The sequence below is a fragment of the Grampus griseus genome, assembly GCF_964374135.1.
Source record: "Grampus griseus genome assembly, chromosome: 6".
NCBI classification, from domain to species: domain Eukaryota; kingdom Metazoa; phylum Chordata; class Mammalia; order Artiodactyla; family Delphinidae; genus Grampus; species Grampus griseus.
The window spans coordinates 2,032,046-2,052,072 of record NC_139000.1 but is presented as its reverse complement, the minus strand read 5'-3'; the positions used below and the strand labels follow the sequence as shown (position 1 = coordinate 2,052,072).

The following is a 20,027-nucleotide window of genomic DNA, read 5'->3' as shown; positions in this document are numbered from 1 at the left end:
TCCCCAGCCGTGGGGTTCTGGGGCTGCACGCACACGCACACCAGCCCTTGCACTGGGGAGCTTCTCACTTGGCAAGTCCCGTCCAGCAGACAGTACAAGTGTCACAAGATGGTTGCCCCAGGAGAGTCCAGGCGGAGGGGAACCTGTGTGCTCAGGACCCAGGGCGGCGTCCTGAGGATGCACTGGACCCAGAAAAGCATCATGTCCACAGGCAGTGAGAGGGTCAAGGGGCAACAGAGGATGTGCCCAGACCACCAGGGAACTGCAGCTCATCTGAGTCTCCTGCCTTGGTGGGCGGGGCCAGACCTCCATCCAGGAGGGGCGGGGGAGCACTCAAGCATGTAGGCCGCCCGCCTGGTGGACACAGGAAAGGCCTAGGGAGGCCCAGGCCTGGCCAGGATCCTGGGGCCGTTCAGCCCACTCTCAAACCCGCCCACAGCCAGGGCTGCCCCTGGGGAATGTTCCAGAGAGAGGGGGGTCCGACCCAGACAGCCAGCGGCCCCTTCCCCCTACGCTGCTCCCAGAATGTCCAAACCCTCCACTGCATCCAGACCTGCCAGCCAGTCCCTTTAAGGACCGCAGGGCCCTGGTCTCCATCCTTCAGGCCCGAGAACGCAAATCCTGCTCGTTCCCGCGAGAATGAGCCAGGCAGGCTTCTTTTTTTTTTTTAACATCTTTATTGGGGTATAATTGCTTTACAATGGTGTGTTAGTTTCTGTTTATAACAAAGTGAATCAGCTATACATATACATATGTTCCCATATCTCTTCCCTCTTGCATCTCCCTCCCTCCCACCCTCCCTATCCCACCCCTCCAGGCGGTCACAAAGCACCGAGCTGATCTCCCTGTGCTATGCGGCTGCTTCCCACTAGCTATCTACCTTACGTCTGGTAGTGTACATATGTCCATGCCTCTCTCGAGCTGTGACAAAGCGAAAGACAGGCAGGCTTCTGAGACGAGCCCTTTCCTTGGGGAGCTAATCTGAGAGCTCCAGAGCCTCAGTTTTTCCACCACGGACAGCCCCTGAGACCCTGGCCTCCACTGGCCTCCTGGGTCACGGACTTTCTCTGGGCTGCGCTCCCCGGACAGACATTCTGTGCATTCTGAGACGAAGCCTTCAAAGGTCGGGGACGGCTGAGGACAGGCACCCCATCTGCTTCTTCCCCTGAAATTGCAACCATAATTCCAAACACATGGGGCCAATCCAGGGCTACAGGCAGCTGGAAGCCAGGCCCAGTCTGGGGAGACACGGGGACATAAGAGGCACACACGGCACACACGTGGCATCTACGAGGGTCGCCCCACACCCAGGCCAGCCCCAAGTGTCCAAGGCTGCCCCCTCCCCACAGGCTGACTGCAGCCCCCAGCCACCCAGTACCAAGCCGCTTCCCACCCTGGGGCCTCGGAACCACCGCCCCCTCCCCAGAGCCCCCCCACGCTGGCCGGCCCCACCAGGTGCCCTCCGCCGGTACCAGGAAGCCTGCGTGGTCCCCACTCCAGGCCGGGCCTGGAGCCCTTTCCTGTACGCCCTCCGGCCAAGCTTCTGTCTCACCCCACTAGACCCGGAGCCCCCTCCGGGCAGGGCCGGTCCGATCCCACTGCCCGGCCAGGAGCTGGGCACCAAGCAGCATTTGAGGACAGTGTAGACCTGTAACAAAGCTCAGGGGCCAGGCCAGCCCGTCCAACAGGACGGGGGGCACTTTGTTAAAGCACGTACACACACATACACACGTGCGTACATATATGTGCGTGTGTGTCCACACACCTGTGCATGTAGAATGGGCTCGGCCTCCTGGCCTCCCTCCCGGGGCAGCGAGTGTTGTGCACCCTGAGAAGAAGGGCTGGTGGGAAAACGGGGTCGGGCACCATCTCCACACAGGGCAGGGAGCTCTCACCCCCCGGCGGGGTACCATCCGAGGTGCGCAAAGAACCCAGGTCCCAAGAGGTCGGGGTGCTCACACCCCCAGACACGGCTCAACTCCCAGCCCGAGTTCCTCTCCCTGGAGACTCCCATCTCCACACTCCCTTCTGGAAACCCCTGTGGTGGACACTGAGAGCAGCAGAGAGGTTGGGGCTCCCCCCCGCCCCCCAGGCAGGGGCCCCCACCCCCATCTCCCCCCAGACCAGAATTAGGAGGCCCCCAGGGCTGGGGCTGCGGCCCCGACCGACCGCCTTCCAGCCGATCTCTGCCTGTGGCCGGTGGACATTCCCGAGGGCGGGGGAGGAAGTGGAGAGTGGCCTGGGCCCTGGACGAAGCCCACCCGGCAGAGTCCAGCCTGCCCATCAGGCGGCCCAAGGTCCTTCCCCGGATGGCGTGCTGCTCCCGGCAGAGGTGCTGGAGTCGAAGGGCCTGGGTGCAGATCCCACGGCCGCACAACGGGGACACTTGAAAGGAGATGGCCAGGCCTGGTCTGTCCTCCTGGCCTGTTGTCAGTGGCTCTGAGCACAGCCCCGGGGGAGGGGGAGACCCCTGGGCGCAGACCCTGCCTGTTCCTCTTGCCCCCCAGCCCCCAGCCCTGCCCACCACAGAACGGGGTGAGCCCACGGCCCACAGACAGGGGGCAGAGTTCCCCCTCAGCCACCTCCCAGGACAGGGACGTCGCCGGGTCTCAGAACAGCTCTGAGCCTCGGAAGAGAGGAATCCCCCCGCGCCGCAAGGAGAGGGGCGATTCTCAGTGTCTGCACACAGACTGTGCTCCAGAAGCACCATCAGACAACAGCCTAATAAACCGCCCTCACTGGCCCCCGTCCTCCCCGACTCGCCGGAACCCCAAAGGTCTAGTCCTGGGGGGACCAGGCCCCTGCTGGACTCTCAAGCACCCAGCCCCACCCCAAAGCGCCCTCGGGTCTCCCAGCAGAACATTTTTGACGTATTCTAAGCCGTCAGCAAAACAAGATGAAAATTCAGTAATTGCTTTTGGCAGGAGTCCACGGGCCAGCACAGGGGCCAGAAATAACCGGGGAGAGGTTTCCTGGGCCACCTGCAGCCCGGGGGCCTCTGTGTGGGCTCTGAGCCTGACCCTGCTGCCACCGCTGCCTGGCGGCCCAGACAGTGGGGACGGGGGGAGGTGGAGGGACGCTGGAGGGACGCGGGGGAGCGGCCAGGACAGAGCGAGGCTGTCGCTTACACGCTGCAAACCGGGAACTTCCGGAACAAGTTCCCGGTTTTCGGTCCAGCCATCCGAAAAAATGTAATGTCATACTTGAGCGAGAGAAGTAGCTGCTGTGCCGCTTAGCGGCCCAGAAATAGTTGGCTGAGTCCCGGGAAAGGGTGTTGGCCAAGGCGGTTAAAAGGCAGAAACGCCAGGCTGGCCGGGCGGAGCTCACCCCCAGCCCCACCCCCTGCAGGCCTGGCCAGTCGCGGCAGCAGGGGAGGGGTGTGAACCCCAGCGTGGTTAGAACCAGGGTCACTGCGCATCTGCCCGGGGCGGGGGGACCTGGGTCTGACCCTTCCCGGCACAGAGGCCAGAGCGGGGAGGAACCCACTTCACCCCGTCAGATCAGACCCCAGCCCACAGCACGGGACCCAAGGAGGGGCTGATGGCCGGCACGGGGACTGACTGGTGAGCCTCACCCTGCCCTTTTTCTGTTGCCTTTGTGTGTCCCAAGCAGGACCCACCTGTACATGTGGCGTGCGTGGCCGAGACCCCGAGAAGGTCCCCAGAAGTGTCTGCCAGGGGGAGGCTGGCCAGGTCTTTGGTGAGAAGGAGACCAGAGGGGTCCAGCCAGGGCTGGGCTCTCGGCACTGGCTGCCCCACATCCTAAAGAAGGCTGGCGGGGCTTCCCTAGTGGCACGGTGGTTGAGAGTTCGCCTGCCGATACAGGGGACACGGGTTCGTGCCCCAGTCCGGGAAGATCCCACATGCCGCGGAGCGGCTGGGCCCATGAGCCATGGCCGCTGAGCCTGCACGTCCGGAGCCTGTTGCTCCACAACGGGAGAGGCCACGGCAGTGAGAGGCCCGCGTACAGAATAAAGAAGGCTGGCTATGCCCTCCCTCTGCCCACCTGTCCACCTGCTGTCTGTGCCGGTCCCGTCTCCTTGGGAGGGGGAGGGGGCTTCCACCTGTCACCTCATTCCCGTCTCTTTAACCATCACCTTGCGGAGGACACAGGGCGGGAGCAGGCCCCATGGTGCCAAAGCTGCACTTGGTCTCGGCGAGGGCCCTGGGTGTGCCCGCCTCCCACTGGGAAGTTAGGCCGGGCTGTCCTTGTCTCCTCGTCCTTCTCCTCCCAAGAGGCACCTGGATGCCCCTGAGGACTAGTCCCCAGTGGCCCTCTCAGGGCCGAGGGGTGAGGATGCCTAGCTCTGAAGCGCACCCACGAGCCCCCCCACTTCAGGCTCCAGGCCACTTAATCCCCGGGTGAGAAGGGGGTTGATGGCCTGTATCAGTTAGGAATGCGCGAGGCTGCAACACACAGAAAACCAGCTCTCACAACAAGGCGTCCAGGCCCCACATCACCAGAGATCGAGCTCCCGCTTCATCCCTGCCCACCGTCCTAGCCTGGGCTCCCACCTCCCGGGTGCAAGAGTGCTGCTGCCTCACCAGGCAACATGACTGAACTCCAGGCAGGAAGAAGCGGCTAGGACCCAAAGCCTCGCTCATCAGGAAGGTGGTCCTCCATGGACACTCCTGTCTACACCCTTGGCCAGAACGGACTCACGTGGGCACCCAGCTGCAGGGCGTCTGGAGGACCTGTGTGTTTAGGTAAGCACGTTGCCCCCCCAAACACAACTGGGGCCCTTTTAGGAAGGAGGCAGAAAGGAGTAGAGGTGGCAGTGTGGCCCCACCCAACCGCAGACTGATGAGGAAATGGCTCGGGCAGCGGGACTCTCCCAAGGCCGCACAGCTGGGCAGAGCCGGAAAGGGAGGAAACGATGGGAAAACCTCTTTCCCCAAAGGAGAAGCCTCCCGGCCCCCGGGGCCACTTGAACCCTGACTTGTAAACACCCAGGAGCCCGTGCCCAGGCTGGGAGGAAAGAGGCCAGCTCCACTCCATCGCCAGGCTCCTACAGGGAGGGCACGTGGATGAAACACACGTGCACACACATGCACGCACAACAACTGCATGTATATACACACGTACATGCACGCATGCAAATACAGATGTTCACGGTGTACGTAGAGTCGCACACACACACCGGCACACGGGGGCACACGGGGGCACACGCATATACACAGGCGCGTGTACGGAGATGGCCACACGTGCATGTGCGTTATGTGCAAGTACACACGCGGTGCACGTGTTTGTAGCACGTGGGCACACATGTGTGCGTGCAGGCATGCATGTACACATACGCACCAACACACATACACACTCGCACACGAGCTGCTGGCTCCCAGCCACTCGCTGCCGATGGGCTCAAGGAGCAGGCTGCCAGCCCCACGCCAGGACCCTCTCTGGCTTGCCCACCCCAGGCCCAGCCCATCCTGTCACCCTTGGCGACGTCCAGCCCACCAAAAGCCCAGACTTTCCTAAGCTCAGGCCTCTGGCTGCCCCGGCACCCCTGGAAGAGCGGGGAGACAGGGCAGGAAAAACCCCAAATGGGACCACAGCGTTTATAAAACAGGTCACTGAATTACACAGAACGATATTTCCCTCGCCGGTGCAATTCCTTCCTGGACCAGCTTCACACAGATGCCCGTGCTGGCCTCAAGCGCTACAGAGGGGGCTCGGCAGCCTGGGAGAACCACAGGGGCTGGGCCGGATGCAGTGAGGGGCTGCTGGAACCGCGACGGAAGCCACACGCATTTTCTTGGGCGCTGGACAAAGATACAAACAAGGGGCCGCACACATCTGCTCTCACCCCGTGTCGGGCAGTGGGCAAGGCTGAGGCCTCGGGCGAGGCCCGGAGGGGCTTCTCCTCCCTTCCCTGCTCCCCGGAGGACACAGGATATCCCCTCAGGAGGGCTCTTGATAAGCATTTGTCCAGTGCATCCTGGAGGATCCTGGGGCCTCCAGCCCTGACCTGAAGATCTCCACGACCCTCCCAGCCTCAAAAAAGCACATCTTCCTTTGTCAAGGTCCAAGAAGGGGCCACTGCGGGGCAGGAAGGCTCCGGTGACCCGGGGCAGACCACCCCCTCCCGCCCCCGCGCCTTTGTTCAGAGTTCTCCCCCACCCCCTCTGCCTTCGGCCTGATGCTTTTTTGGTAAGGAGATTATAGATACGGAAATAGAGGGAAAGAAGATAACTAGCAAATGGTAAAAGAAGTTTTCTCCACGTAATCCGATTTGTGCTTATCCACAATCTCAAAATTTAAAAAATAAAACAAACACCTTCACTTCCTCTGCCCTGAAGGGAACGCTAAAGGGATGGTGTAGTTCTGACTTCAGCCACCAGGTGGCGGCCAAGACCAGCGCATCCCGTCTCTGACTGGCCTCAGCCCTGGGGAGGGTGCGGGGCTTCCTCCAAGGGTTTTCTGGGTTCCAGGAGGAGGAAAAGGGACGGACACAAAGGGAGACTGTGTGCTGCGGAGGTGACCACAGAATGCCTACCTACTGGGGGGCCCTCCCAACGATGCCCCGAAGTAGGTATTGCCATCCTCATTTGATGACTGGGAAACCGAGGTTTGGAATGGAGAAGGGCCTTGTCCACCATCACACGGCCCAGCATGGGCAGAGCCTGGGCTGGAGCTCTCGTCCCCCGACTCGTTCTGATTCATTCCACCAATACCCAGAGGTCACCTGGCTTTATTTGCAACACTCAGGATGGCGGTACAAGGATGGGGACCCCGCCACACCCCGCAGCCAGCCAGGACGGGACGGTTTTGAGGCCCATCTGCCTGGGCACTCTCGGCTGCCCCAGGTCCTCAGCCCACCTTCTGTGGCCGTCCCCAGACGTGAGGCTCCAGCAGCGACTTTCTGCTGAAGACTCCGGGGCTCATCGGGGTTCCTGCCCTCCAATGGGAGGGAGTTGGGGGCCTCCTGGGGTCCCACTGGGGCTGCCACGGGCGAGGGCTGAGCGGCTGGCCACAGGATTTGGCCCAGGGTGTGGCTGGGGGGGGCCAGGGATACCCACACCCCCTGCTTGGGAGCCCACATTAGCAAAAACCTCGGAGGGCCCTGTCCCATACCAGCCAGGCCGAGAACAAGAGGAACAACAGAACCAGAGCCGCAGCCAGGGTCAGGGAGGGCACCAGGTCCGAGTCCTCGGGGCCAGGGATGGCATCAGCCGCGGCATGGTGGGGGGGGGGGTGCGGTTGCACCAGACAGCTGGGTGTCAGAGACCTTCTCACCGGGGGGCCCTGGCTGGCCCATCTGTGAGGTGGAGGTGAGGGACAGGACTCCGTTTGGGAAGGGCTCACCACCCACCTCTCACTCGGGAAGCCCCCCAGACACAGCAGGAGCCAGGGGCCAAGAGGTGCCCCAGAGGTGACCCTGGGCAGTGACTCCCTGAGCCTTGATTTTTTCCTCTGTGAAATGGAGATGCCAAAGACCACCCTGGGAGGATAAGGACCAGATGAGACAGCCCCTGGGCCGCTGGCGTTCCCTCCAACCTCCTCACCTTCTCCCTTGAGATGACAGGGGCTGGAAGTCAGGACCTTTTCCCCTGCGCCAGGGGGTCTGGAATGCAGCTAGGCTAGTTTCTGGGGCAGTTGAAAGCCAGCAGCCTCGTCTGGAGGGACTAGAACTGCGGGAGGATTTGTATCAAGGCTACCAGCTGCTCTCTGCCCACACGGCAGCTAAGGAAGTGGGCACCAGGTTACATCCATCTTACAGATGAGAAAAAGGAGGCTCAGTAAAGGAAGTGGCTCCCGAGAAGCCCCAGAGCTTGGCAGGGAGGGTCCTGGCAGCCTGAGACCCTATTCTCGGGCTCCTCTTCCGTACAGGGACAGAGTGTGGACTAGGTCACTTAAGCTCCAATGCCCTAGACCAGCCAGCAAGGTCCAGGAGACAGGGAGTGGCCTCTGCCCAGCCCCTTCCCAACCCCAACCCCGGCAGTTCTCAGGACATTTACCTTCCAGCCATTGGGGCTCCCATGTCCTGGAAGAGGGCTGCCCCGGAGCTGCCAGACTCCCCAGGGACAGACACCAGTGAGTGGCAGCCTGGATGGATCAACTAGGCGCTCTTTCCACTAAAGCAGCCACCCCCTCTGGGGCTTCCCCCAAGGAGTGGCCGGAGCTGCGAGGCGGGGAAGTGAGGGCCCCAGCCCCCGCGTGGGTGTGTCCAGGGCTTTCCCGGGCCCAGCAGAAACAGGTTCCTCAACTCCCAGACCTGGGCTTCCTGCTGCCGCTTAGCTTCCGCATGGGACCTGGGGGAGGCTAAGAAGAAGGGCAGGCTCTAAATTCAAGCCAGCAAGGGGTCTCCTGGCATTGGCTGTGTGCCCATGCTGTGCCAGGCGCAGGGTGGGAGGGAGGGGGGGATAGTCCCACCCCACCCCCAGAGGCCAGGTTCCAGAGCAGCCCATCTGGGGCTGACCCAGATGAGAGTGGGCAGGAGAGAAGATAGGAGGGTTCAGAGGCCTGAGGACCACAGAAATGATCTTTGCTGAAGGAAATTATCCCTTAAGGGCAAAGATGTTCAGCACACTGCTAATTTTAAAAGCAAAAAGGTGTGAAGTAACCTTAATGCCCATGACAGAAGATCCATGAGCAAATCCAGGTTCGTCCACTCAAGAACCTTAAGAAGCCGGTAAGACAGGATTATGAACAAGGAGAGTCATACCAGCTTTATTCTTTTAGCCCAAAACTGAAAATAGCCTGTCCAGGATAGTTAAATTGACACAAGACAGATTAACAGAAGGAGAAAAAAAACAAATTGAATTTCCTACATGCCGAGGTCTCATAGATACGGGCCCCAAAGAAATGACCAAAGCAGGCAGCTTTTATGCTTTTTAGACAAAGAAACAACAAATTTGTGAAGAACTGACAAGACAAAGAAACTTAGGTTTGGGTACTCATTAGCGAGGAAACTAGGCAGAGTTTGTTACACAGCCTTCTTGCCTGGAATTCCCCATCTCTGGTGATAAGGATGTCTCTCTACCTCCTGGTGCAGGAAGGGTATATTCCACATGGGAGATTTATTTTCTGCTTTCAGGGGGACAGAGAGGAGGGTCAGAGTGCCCTTCTTGCCTCCACTGTTTCTCAAGTAACTTTAATTCAGCATAATCAGTCTGCCCCGTTGGCATATTTGGGAGTGGCTTGCCCCGAGCTTCGTGAAACCCAACCACCCATCAAAGGATGGAACTTAACACACACAGCAACAAAAAGAGAACAAGCCACTAGAAAGCACAGCACGGATGAACCTCATAGATGTACTGAGTAAAAGAAGCCAGAAAAAAGCACTTAATATATGGTTCTCTTTCTATGAAACTCTAGGAGAGATTAATGTACAGTCACAGAAAGATGGTTAGTGGTGTCTTAGGGATGGAGGAGGAGTGTTGACCGGGAAGGGGCACCAGTATACTTCTTGGAGGATGGAAATGTTCTATGCCTTGACTGGGGGGCCACTGCGTGATACAGCTGCCAACACTCATCAGTCTACACACTTAAAATGGGTTCATTTTACTGTGTGTAGATTGTCCCTCAATAAAGCTGACTTTAAAGGGAAAAAAAAAAAAAGCCAGAAACAAGAGCAGGATTCCATTCAAGAGGTTCAAGGGCGGGAAAATCTAATCCACAATGACAGAAATCAGAGCGACGGGACCTCAGGAGGGTGGGCATGACTGGGAAGGAACACTTGGGATTTTCTGGGGGTGATCAGAAGCTTCTTTCTGGATCTGAGCCGTGACTCCTGGGTGCGCACAGAATTTGATTCATTGAGCTGCACCTTTAAGATGTTACGGAGCTCAGGTCTGGCTGCTCGAAGCTTGAAAGCCAATACTCAAGAAACAGGTGTTGGTAGGAAAGGAGAGGTTGCTTCATACAGGAGGCCAGCAACCCGGGGGGAGAAGGCAGACTTGTGTGTCCAAAAGCCAACTCCCCCTGCCAATCAGAGCCTTTAAAGGGGAGTTTCGGGGGTGTACAGGCAAAGGGAAGGGTCTACATGCAGAAACAGCAGAGTCAGCTCCGACAATCATCTTGAAATTGGTCTTGTGGTGGGCTCATCAGTGTCTTGTTTTAAGCACAGTTTAATCTTCAGTTCCAGGGCTGGTTTGTGCCCATTTCTTTCAGGCCAGTTCTTGGAATGGAGATGGAGCAGTTTATGTCATGGCTACAGTGTGGTCTTCATGGAGTTAACCCTTTCCACCGAGTGGGGGTTTCAGTATTGGCAAAACAGCTCAAAGGGTATGACTCAGAATGTTATCCATAGCCTTTGAGGAGGAACTAAAGGTCCTTGACTTTGTTTAATGACGAAACACTATTATTTTGTCCTGTTTGCTTTTCTTTGCTTCTGCATTTTTTCACTTCTCTGATTAAATTTATTCTATGGATAAAGTTTTCCTACAGACAAAAGGCAGGCGGAGGACATGGACGGGGCAGTCTGTCCTGGGAAGGCCCCACAGGGTCCGGCTCGGTTTTGACGTGTTACATCTCAATTTTCAAAATATGGTCACGAGGACGATGCAACATTACAGCAAGGGTCACCACTTATTGGGTGTGCCTGAGTCCAAAGACTATACCCTTGACGGCAAACAAATGCTTAAAACACAGTGTGAAGTGGTCACACAGTCAGATGCACATTCGATGGGCCAACACACAAAACAGACACATGGGGAAACGAGAGGAAGGAAAGACACTAAGATTCCAGCAGGGTGAGGCTGTTGGCAATGGATGTGGCCTTCCCACATCTCTGTTTTCTCTATTCTAATATATGTGGTTACATTTTGATGATTATAAAAGAGAACTGTAACAACTTTTTTAAACACTTTGCTATTTTGAGAGCTAAACTTTGGAAATAACCCAAATGTTCAACGACAAAGAGTCGGTTGTAAAATACATGTGGCACATCCACTCAGCAGAATAGGGTCTGATTCAGCCTCCTCCATCTGAAAAAGTCCAAAGGGAGAGCTGGAACTAGTAATTCCGTTTTGTTGTTTTTGTTGTGTGGTGTGTGCGTGTGTGGTTTGCGTTTTTGTTTGGTCGGTTGGGTTTTTCGTGGGTGGTGGTGGTGTTTTGTTTTAAGAATGGGCTTCCAGGGCCTCCCTGGTGGCGCAGTCGTTGAGAATCTGCCTGCCAATGCAGGGGACACGGGTTCGAGTCCTGGTCTGGGAAGATCCCACATGCCGCTGAGCAACTAGGCCCGTGAGCCACACTACTGAGCCTGTGCGTCTGGAGCCTGTGCTCCACAACCGGAGAGGCCGTGACAGTGAGAGGCCCGCACACCGCGATGAAGAGTGGCCCCTGCTCGCCGCAATTGGAGAAAGCCCTCGCACAGAAACGAAGACCCAACGCAGCCAAAAAAAAAAAGAATGGGCTTCCAGGGAATTTTCAGGTTCTTTCTTATTTTTAAGTGCTATCTTATTACCTGGATGATTGGCTACAAGCCCAAGTCACTCCTGCAATCAGAAATGGGGAAAATCCAAGTCTCGCCCACTGGAATCGCCACCCCCCCCCCCCCCCCCGCCTTCACTCCACACACCTTCGGCTGCGGCTGTCCCAGATACTCGCGAACCTGATTTCACCGCGTCAAGGGGACAGCAATGACTCAGAGACGCGATGTGGCAGGGAGAGAGGGCGTCGAGCGCAAGGCGGAGCACACAGCCTTCGTCTCCACAAGTGTTCGCTGTGTGACCTTTGCGCGTCACGGCCCCTCTCTGGGCTTCAGCTTCCTCCTGCTTATAGCAACTGGGCTCCGGGGTGGGACGCAGTCTGCGCCCCAGGGCTGGTACCCAGCTTGGACCCAGACGCGGACACAGACGAATGGGGAAGGGCTCTGCCTCCAGGCCCTGCACGACTTTCAAGCGGCTCCCTCCGTGCGGGTTCCCATCCGCTAAGCGAGCCCCGGGGCCTCCAGGGGCGCACGAGGGGCCTACCGCGTCCAGGGAAAACCCTGCCGCCCCGTCCGGGCTCCTCCGCCCTACACCCGAGTCGGCTACAGGGTAAAGCCCGGCCGCCCCACCCCAGCGCCGCACCCCGCATCCTCAGCATCCGCACCACTCGTGGCCGCCTCATTGGCCGGCGCCCGCTCTGCAGGGCCGCCCCGCAGCCAATCGCGGTCATGGGGGCGGAGCTGCGGGCTCAGCCGGATGCTCCCAGCAGCTGCGGCCGGACGCGCCTCTGGCCGGAGCTGCCCCTGCCCCTCGGCGGCGCACCCTGACAGGAGAAGCCGGCCATGCAGGAGCCGCTGCTGGGAGCCGAGGGCCCGGACTATGACACCTTCCCCGAGAAGCCGCCCCCGTCACCAAGGGAGACGACGCGGGTCGGGTGAGAGCCTCTAGGCATAGGGTCTGCGGGTGGCGGCTAGGGATGGCCCTGGTATCCTCCAGTGGGCAGCTGGCTCCCATCTCGGGCCTCCACTGACTGTCGGTGAGTGGCCACCAAGGGGCCATCTGGTTCCCTCCTGCCCCAGACACACTAGTCCTATTTAAGGAGCCGGTCCTCCTGAGTACAGGGCCCAGCCCCCAATTGGCAGAGACAGGGCGACTGAGACCCAGAGGGGGCGAGGGGCTTGCCTAAAGTCACACAGTAAGCCTTGAATGGCAAAGCTGGGGGCAGACACCGAGCCTCCTCTGTGGGAACAGTGCTCTGCACCTGCGTCTCAGCCACAGCAGTGGGCTGCAAGGGCTGTCCTCATGCCCTCGGGGTTTCCCAAGGGAGCTGGTGCTCAGGCCTGGGAGGTGCCAGTCTGACCAGCTCTTGACCCAGCCGTCCCCAGCACGACCCTCTGAGCGGGTAGCCACCGTGCTCAAGACAGGCAGCAGTTAGGCGAGGAGGGACTCAGATTCTGACTGCTCTGCACCCCCCATGCACCAGGGCCCTGCAGAACAAGAGGGTGTTCCTAGCTACCTTCGCCGCTGTGCTGGGCAATTTCAGCTTCGGGTATGCCCTGGTCTACACGTCCCCTGTCATCCCAGCCCTGGAGCACTCCTTGGACCCAAACCTGAGTCTGACCAAAACCCAGGCATCCTGGTTCGGGGTAAGAGCCATGCTCTGAGCTGGAGGGGGGCAGGGACGCACTGAGCTCCGTCCCAAGCTAGGAACCCCCCAAAGGTCAGCCTTGGGACCCCCTCCAGGGCCCTGGTCTGCCGCCCCCCACACCCACTCCAGGGTGGGGTGGGTGGAGTGAGGCCAGATAATGGCTGTGAAATAAAAGGAGGAAGTGAAAGCTGATGGAGAAGGGAAGGAGCAGGTGGGGAGGTGTCCCTTAAGGCCTCCACCCAGTGGGGCTGAGGGCTCCCCAGATCCCCCCACCCAGAGCTGGGCTGTCGTAGCAGAGAGGACACCTCCCTGGAGGAGGGGTGGCAGGAGAATCAGCTACTAATGGAAAAAGCACTGCTGGGGCACAGAGGGTCCCAGGATAGATGGTGGGCATGTAAGTAGGAAGAGCACAGGCCCCAGGAGTCCCAAGATTCTAGAATAACAATCTCAGCGGCCTCAGATTTACAACCACAACACGTTAGCTAAGATGATAATCCCCAGTGCAGACGGCGCACCTAGTGTGTGCCGGGCCTGTGCTAGGCACCTGCCACGAGAGCCGGTTTACTCCAGGGCCAACCCTATGAGGGGGGTGCTACCGCTGTCCCCATAATGCAGCTGAAGAAACTGAGGCTCAGACAGGCTGAGCACCGTGCCCAGGTCACTGACCGGATCCAACCTGGTCCACTCGACAGGGAATCCGAGAACCCCCAAATCTTAAAATCCCAAGGGCTTCAAGTCACAGAGTTCTCCTGCCTGCTCTATCACAGTGCTAGACATCTAAACATCAGGCTGGACAGAGCCACTGCAGACAGCTCTTGTGGCATCCCTAACAAACAGCTGTCCACATGCTGCTTGTACCCCTCTGGAGACAGGAGGCTCACTACCATCCAGGGCCCTAGTCCGGCAGCCCAGGCTCCTGGGACAGCCTGGAAAAGCAGCTGTCTCTAGGCTCTGACGGGGCCCTGCACCCTTTCCCTGCAGTCCGTGTTCACCTTGGGTGCGGCGGCCGGGGGCCTCAGTGCCATGGTGCTCAACGACCTCCTGGGCCGGAAGCTGAGCATCATGTTCTCGGCTGTACCCTCGGCGGCCGGCTATGCGCTCATGGCAGGCGCCCACGGCCTCTGGATGTTGCTCCTGGGGAGGACGCTGACGGGCTTCGCTGGGGGACTCACAGCCGCCTGCATCCCGGTAAGGCCAGGACTGCCCACCCCGGTCCTCTCACTGCCTCACCATCAGCTGAGGCCTCCTGGCCTCGGAGCCCCCTGGTCAACAGGGATGTGTTTGCCAGGGAGCCTCAGCTCAGCCCCACCAGGGCAGCTAATTTGGGGGGAATCTGACACCAGTCCCAAGCCGCCCCCAGCTCTGGACTCCCCAAACTTCCTGTCCTGAGTCCTGACAGACACATTGCTCAATCAGAGAAAATCCACATTGAGCAACGCAACAAGAAAGGGAAGGGAAGTCCCTGCCCTGCACCCTTCCTGGGACCCCCTCGTCATACCCACCATTCCACACACCCACTCGGGGACTGGGCAAGCCCGGCATGGGACGAAGGCCCCTGAAGGAGCAGAGGCCAGAGTCCGGGTGCCCTCGGGCCTCCCGATTCCCAGCCTCACGCCCCCACGTCAGAGCTGAGCGCTTCTGCCCACTTGGCAGGGCGACTGAGGCCCAAGGGAGGCCATGCCGTGAGTCACGATGCGGAGGAGAACCCCGCTGGAAGCCCCCGCTCCCTGCTCCCCACGGCTCACCAGGCCACCTGTGCTACCTCAGCCGGGCCCGGGCACCTGTGTTCTCAGCGGAGGCCGGGGTGGGGGGGGATGTGTCTTGCAGGTGTACGTGTCTGAGATTGCTCCCGCAGGCGTCCGTGGGGCCCTGGGCGCCACACCCCAGCTCATGGCCGTGTTCGGATCACTGTCTCTCTACGCCCTTGGCAAGTATCATCCACAGGCGCTCTAGGCGCCTCCCCCGTGTGCAGGCCGGGGGGTGACGGGGTGCCGCTGAGCAGCCGGGGGTGGGAAGGGATGAACGTGCCCCAGACGGATTCCATGCTGGGAGGCCAGAGGCATAGCTGCCTTCATGCTGTGTGCCTCCAGGCAATTCCCTGCTCCTCTCTGGTCACGAGGTCCCACCCCTAACTGGGCAGGGAGGGCTTCTCTTGGGCTGGCAGCCTTTAAACTGTCTTTTGACAGCAGAATGTTTTCTGTCAAATAGTCTTAGGTGGGAAGACCATAGAGAAAAGTGATCAGAGTGCAGCCAGCTGAGGTGGGGTGGGGTTTGGCGGTAGAGGCCCCAGGACCTTGCTGCTCAGGCTACTCCTCCATCACCTTGCCGTGGCCCTTGAGACCCTCCAAGGACCTGGGCCCTGTGCCAGGGGCCAGGCAGTCCCTGTGGCCCCTCTTGATTGAGACCGCAGAGGCCTGGAGCAACCAGGGTAGGCTTCCTGTAGGAGGTGGCCCGGGGACTCACACCTGAGGGCAAATGAGGCTGCTCAGAGGCCCCGGTGGGAGGGGTTCTGGGCCCAGAGCAGCCGCAGCTCCTCACCCGCTCCTTGTGCCCAGGCCTGCTGCTGCCGTGGCGCTGGCTGGCCGTGGCCGGGGAGGGGCCCGTGCTTGTCATGATTCTGCTGCTCAGCTTCATGCCCAACTCACCTCGCTTCCTGCTCTCGAGGGGCAGGGACTCGGAGGCGCTGCAGGCCCTGGCCTGGCTGCGAGGGGCTGACGCTGACATCCGCTGGGAGTTCGAGCAGATCCAGGACAACGTCCGGAGACAGGTGTGGGAGGCGTGGGCGCCTACAGCACTGTGGGGCTGTGGCCATTCACTAGGCCATCACAAGCCTCAGTTGCTTTTCCTGGAGAACAGGGATAAGAGCAGTTCCCACCTCTAGGAACAAGGGGTGGGGGGGGGTGCGACGTCGTGGCCCCTGGCCCAGGGTGCATGTGCTGTGCGGTGGATGCCTGGGGGCCCGGCGATACTGACAAGCAGGAGTCTGCCTTGGCCCACCCACTGATCCAAGAGCCTGGGTCCACGCGGGGGTCCCCGGGCCTGTCCCCAGAGCCAGGGTCGCCTCTGTGCTGGGGATCTTCCCTGGAGGAGGGAAGAGGGGAGCCTCCTACCCAGCCCCATGCAGCCCAGGGCAGGTTGGTGCCAGCCGGAGGGGTGGGCACAGCCCCCTCAGCGGCAGCCTCGTGCCTCCAGAGCAGCCACCTGTCGTGGGCCGAGGCCCGGGACCCCCACATGTACCGCCCCATCGTCATCGCCTTGCTGATGCGCTTCCTGCAGCAACTGACGGGCATCACGCCCATCCTCGTCTACCTGCAGTCCATCTTCGACAGCACTGCCGTCCTGCTGGTGAGAGCCCGGCCCCACACCACCCGCTCTGCCCCCAGATCCGGGGAGGGCATCCCCGCGGAGCATCTGCTCTGTGCCGCGGTCTGGGGTGCACGCATACGCGCAGACACCAGCGTCTCTTAACTGTTTCTGGGCCAACCACCTGTTCTCAGAGGAATGTTTGTAAACGAGGCTTGCATGTTTTAAAATAAGGTAGAATTACCAGGAAAACCAGTTCTATAGAAGCATAGACCCCCCGGGAGCCACAGACCCCAGGTTCAGAGCATCTGCCACCCACTGAGGAAGTACCTCCCCTCCAAACCTCAGCTTCCTCCTCTGCGAAGCCAGCATGGCTTCATCCACCCTTCCTGGGGCTCAGAGGGAGATGAGGTCTGAAGATGAGCGACAGCGTGGTTCCACAAGTTGTTGTGATGCCTGGATCCGGTGCCAGCCCTGGGCTTGGTGGTGGGCACAGCAGTTGCGCCCCTGCCTGCGAAGGCCCCACGGGCCGGGCTGGGTGACCAGCGAAACCGCCTGGCACAAAGCAGCTGAGCCTGGGGCCGGTCCCTGCAGAGCCTTGGCGGGGGCGGTGGGGCGGGGAGGAACAGCAGACTGGGGTCCCTCAGCCCCGGGGGCTTCCTCCTTGCAGCCCCCTGAGGATGACGCAGCCATCGTGGGAGCTGTGCGGCTCCTGTCCGTGCTGATTGCCGCCCTCACCATGGACCTGGCCGGCCGCAAGGCTCTGCTCTTTGTCTCAGGTGAGCCCAGGCTGCTCACCTGCACTCATTCACTCCTTCAGCAGCTGCCACGTGTCTTGCCAGCCCTCGCGGTGGGAGCGCCAGGGGGCCTGGGTCAGCTGATGACGACACACATGCTGGGTGTGGCGGGAGCCCAAACGCGGGCTGGGTGGGAGCTGGCTGCCCTGCAGGGGACTGGGCCACACGGGGTACAGGGCGCTGAGGGGTGCTGGCTCAGAGGGTCCCGGCCCCCCGAGGGCCACCTGTCTGTCCACAGCGGCCAGCATGTTTGCTGCCAACCTGACGCTGGGGCTGTACGTCCATTTCGGTCCGAAGCCTCTGGCCCCCAACAGCACCATGGGCCTGGAGAGTGTGCCCCTGGGAGGCACAGAGCAGCCCCTGGCCACGCCCACCAGCTACCTCACCCTGGTGCCCCTGCTGGCCACCATGCTCTTCATCATGGGTAGGTGTGGCCGTGCTCTACGGGGTCTGGGGACAGGGCTGTCTTGGGTGTGAGGTGCGGGGACGCGCCGGTGTTGTGGGCGGTGTCACTGCCGTCCCGGAGGTTGGGGAGCCGTCCCTCAGCAGCTCCAGGGAGACACGAGAGGCCTTCTTCCCCGCCCCCCCCCCACCGAAAAATGGGCTCTGAGCCCGCCCCTCCCCGCTTCCGGCAGGCTACGCCATGGGCTGGGGGCCCATCACCTGGCTCCTCATGTCTGAGATCCTGCCCCTGCGGGCCCGCGGCGTGGCCTCGGGGCTCTGCGTGCTCGTCAGCTGGCTCACCGCCTTTGCCCTCACCAAGTCCTTCCTGCTGGTGGTGGTGAGTGCTCTGCCCCAGGGACCTGGGGCCTCTCTGGCCGGTGCCGAGGGCCGTGCTGAGGCTTCTCCGCGTGTCCCCTCAGCCTTAGCACACACCCCCTTCACGCGGAGGCCAAGGGCCGTCAAGTGACAACATGCATTTCAGCAAACAGACTCGGCTCAGGGAACTGTTGGGAGAAGTCAGGTGACTGACCTCCCAGGCCAGGGTGGGACCCAAGTCCAGACAGCCACACCCGCCTGCCCTGCCTGTCACCCTCCGGGGTATCTGGGCCTTCTGTCTGGGTGGGCAGTTTGGGTCTCTCCGTCGAATGCTTCCCCATCCCCTTCCCCTTCACCCAGCCTCTTGGTTCAAACCCCCAGCAGGCCCTGAAGCCAACCACAACCTCCAGGTTCCAGCTCCCAGCTCCCAAGTGGGAGAATCTGATGGGGACAGCTTGGATGGGGCCTAGCCTGGTGCAGTCAGTGGGTCAGGGCAGGGTTGGGGGTGCCCCGAGCAGGTCAGTCACGCTGTGGTGGCAGGCCTGCCGCAAGCGGGCATGTGGGACAGCTCAGAATGAGAGGTGGGCACTGGGACCAAGGAGAGAGGCCGGTGTCTGGGGCAGGGTGGGCTCCGGCTGGGAGAAGTCAGTCCTGGGCCCAGCACAGAGGAAGGCTGCCTGCACCCCTCAAGGACTCGAATGCCCTGCTGAGGCACCTGGATTTCACGCTGGAGACGGTGGGGAACCCGGGGGTGGTCCAAGCAGGGGAACGAGATGAAGGCCTGCCCCCCAGGCTGGCTGATGCCTGCAGGGCCACAAGCTGTTGCTGGGGCGAAGGACCTTTAGTGCTCCCCTGTGACCCGGAGCCCCTCTTCTCCCCCAGAACGCCTTCGGCCTGCAGGCGCCTTTCTTCTTCTTTGCCGCCGTGTGTTCCGTGAACCTGGCCTTCACTGGCTGCTGTGTGCCCGAGACCAAGGGCCGGTCGCTGGAGCAGATCGAGTCCTTCTTCCGCAGCGGGAGGAGGTCCTTCCTACGCTAGGGCGGGGCCCCCACCGTTGAGGGCCAAACCACTGGGTGGTGGAGCGTGTCGGGGCCCCAAACCTGCACCCTGCGTCCAGGAGGCGGTGTCAACCCGCCGCCAGCCAAGGCACAGGAGGACCGGCCAGAGGCCTCACGGCACGGCACACGCACCAGCTCTGGGCAGGCAGCACCCCGTCCAGCCTCGGCCCTGGCTCAGGTGGCCCCAGTGTCACCCACTCATCGGCCAGACCCACCGACGGAGAGGGCAGCCACATGGCCCCGGGGCCAAGGCCTTGTTGGGCGACCTCGGGCCTAGTGCTCACTCACGCGTGGAGAGCCACGCCAAGGACACACAGGGCTACTGGCGGTGGAGCGGCTCCGCACAGGACGTCGGCCCTCCTCCTGCTCTGATCACCTGGCGGCCATTGAGCCTCTTGGCTTTGGGGACCAAGACAGAAACCTGGGCCTGTGAGGCCTATGGACACCGCACGGACCGTCCTGGACCCCCAAAGGCCAGGACCCAGCGTGGACACTCCCTCCTACACCCACCCGCCTTCTGGGAACAGGAAGCGCTCGAGTTCAAGCTGTGTTCACCCTATTTATACAAATAAATCGGGCCACGGCCCAGGAGAGGAAGGAGTGGGGTTTGCTCCAGGTGGGGGAGCTCCCCCAGCAGCCAGGCTGGACCCAAATTCTCAGCCAAGGTCGCCAGGGCCTGCTGCCCCAGGCCACCTCTCTACGGCCCCAAGCTGCCCACAGCCAGGCAGAAGGAAGAGGCAAGGGCCGTGGGCCCCCGGCCTTGGGGTTCCAGCCCCTCCTAGCTGTGCGAGCTCGGCCAAGCCACCATCCTTGCCTGAGATGCTGGGAGCAGGCCAGCACAGGGCCAGCAGCATAGGGGACCTCGATACCGTGGCAGTTACTGCCGGGGCTGGCCCCTGCTCAGCCGGTGTAGGGTCGGGGCATCCCTACCGCTTACTTAGTGGCCCGGAGGGAGACGGTAACAGGCTGACCACGCGGGAGACCATACAAACCGCCACCAGGCTTTATTGCTCAAAATGCAAGCCAAACACTGAGAGTAAACAAGGACCAGGAGAGGACAGAGCCCAGGGCCGCAGAGGAGGGAGAGGGC

At 60.9% G+C, this 20,027-nt stretch overlaps 1 protein-coding gene across 2 annotated transcripts; it reads left to right on the top strand.

The window, feature by feature from the left end:
* Window positions 1–12,199: 12,199 nt before the first annotated feature.
* On the top strand, window positions 12,200–19,441 carry SLC2A6 (solute carrier family 2 member 6; the record flags this gene model as incomplete). Of its 2 annotated transcripts, XM_082655846.1 has the most annotated exons (10): window positions 12,200–12,306; window positions 12,856–13,018; window positions 14,002–14,208; window positions 14,848–14,947; window positions 15,576–15,787; window positions 16,213–16,365; window positions 16,994–17,102; window positions 17,359–17,544; window positions 17,756–17,901; window positions 18,762–19,441. In XM_082655846.1, the coding sequence occupies 10 exons, from the start codon at window positions 12,215–12,217 to the stop codon at window positions 18,915–18,917; spliced, it is 1,524 nt and encodes a 507-aa protein (XP_082511972.1). In that variant the 3' UTR covers window positions 18,918–19,441. The 2 variants fall into 2 exon arrangements, with proteins under 2 accessions (XP_082511972.1, XP_082511971.1); XM_082655845.1 differs by lacking the exon at window positions 17,359–17,544 and having other exon boundaries at window positions 12,215–12,306.
* Window positions 19,442–20,027: the final 586 nt, after the last annotated feature.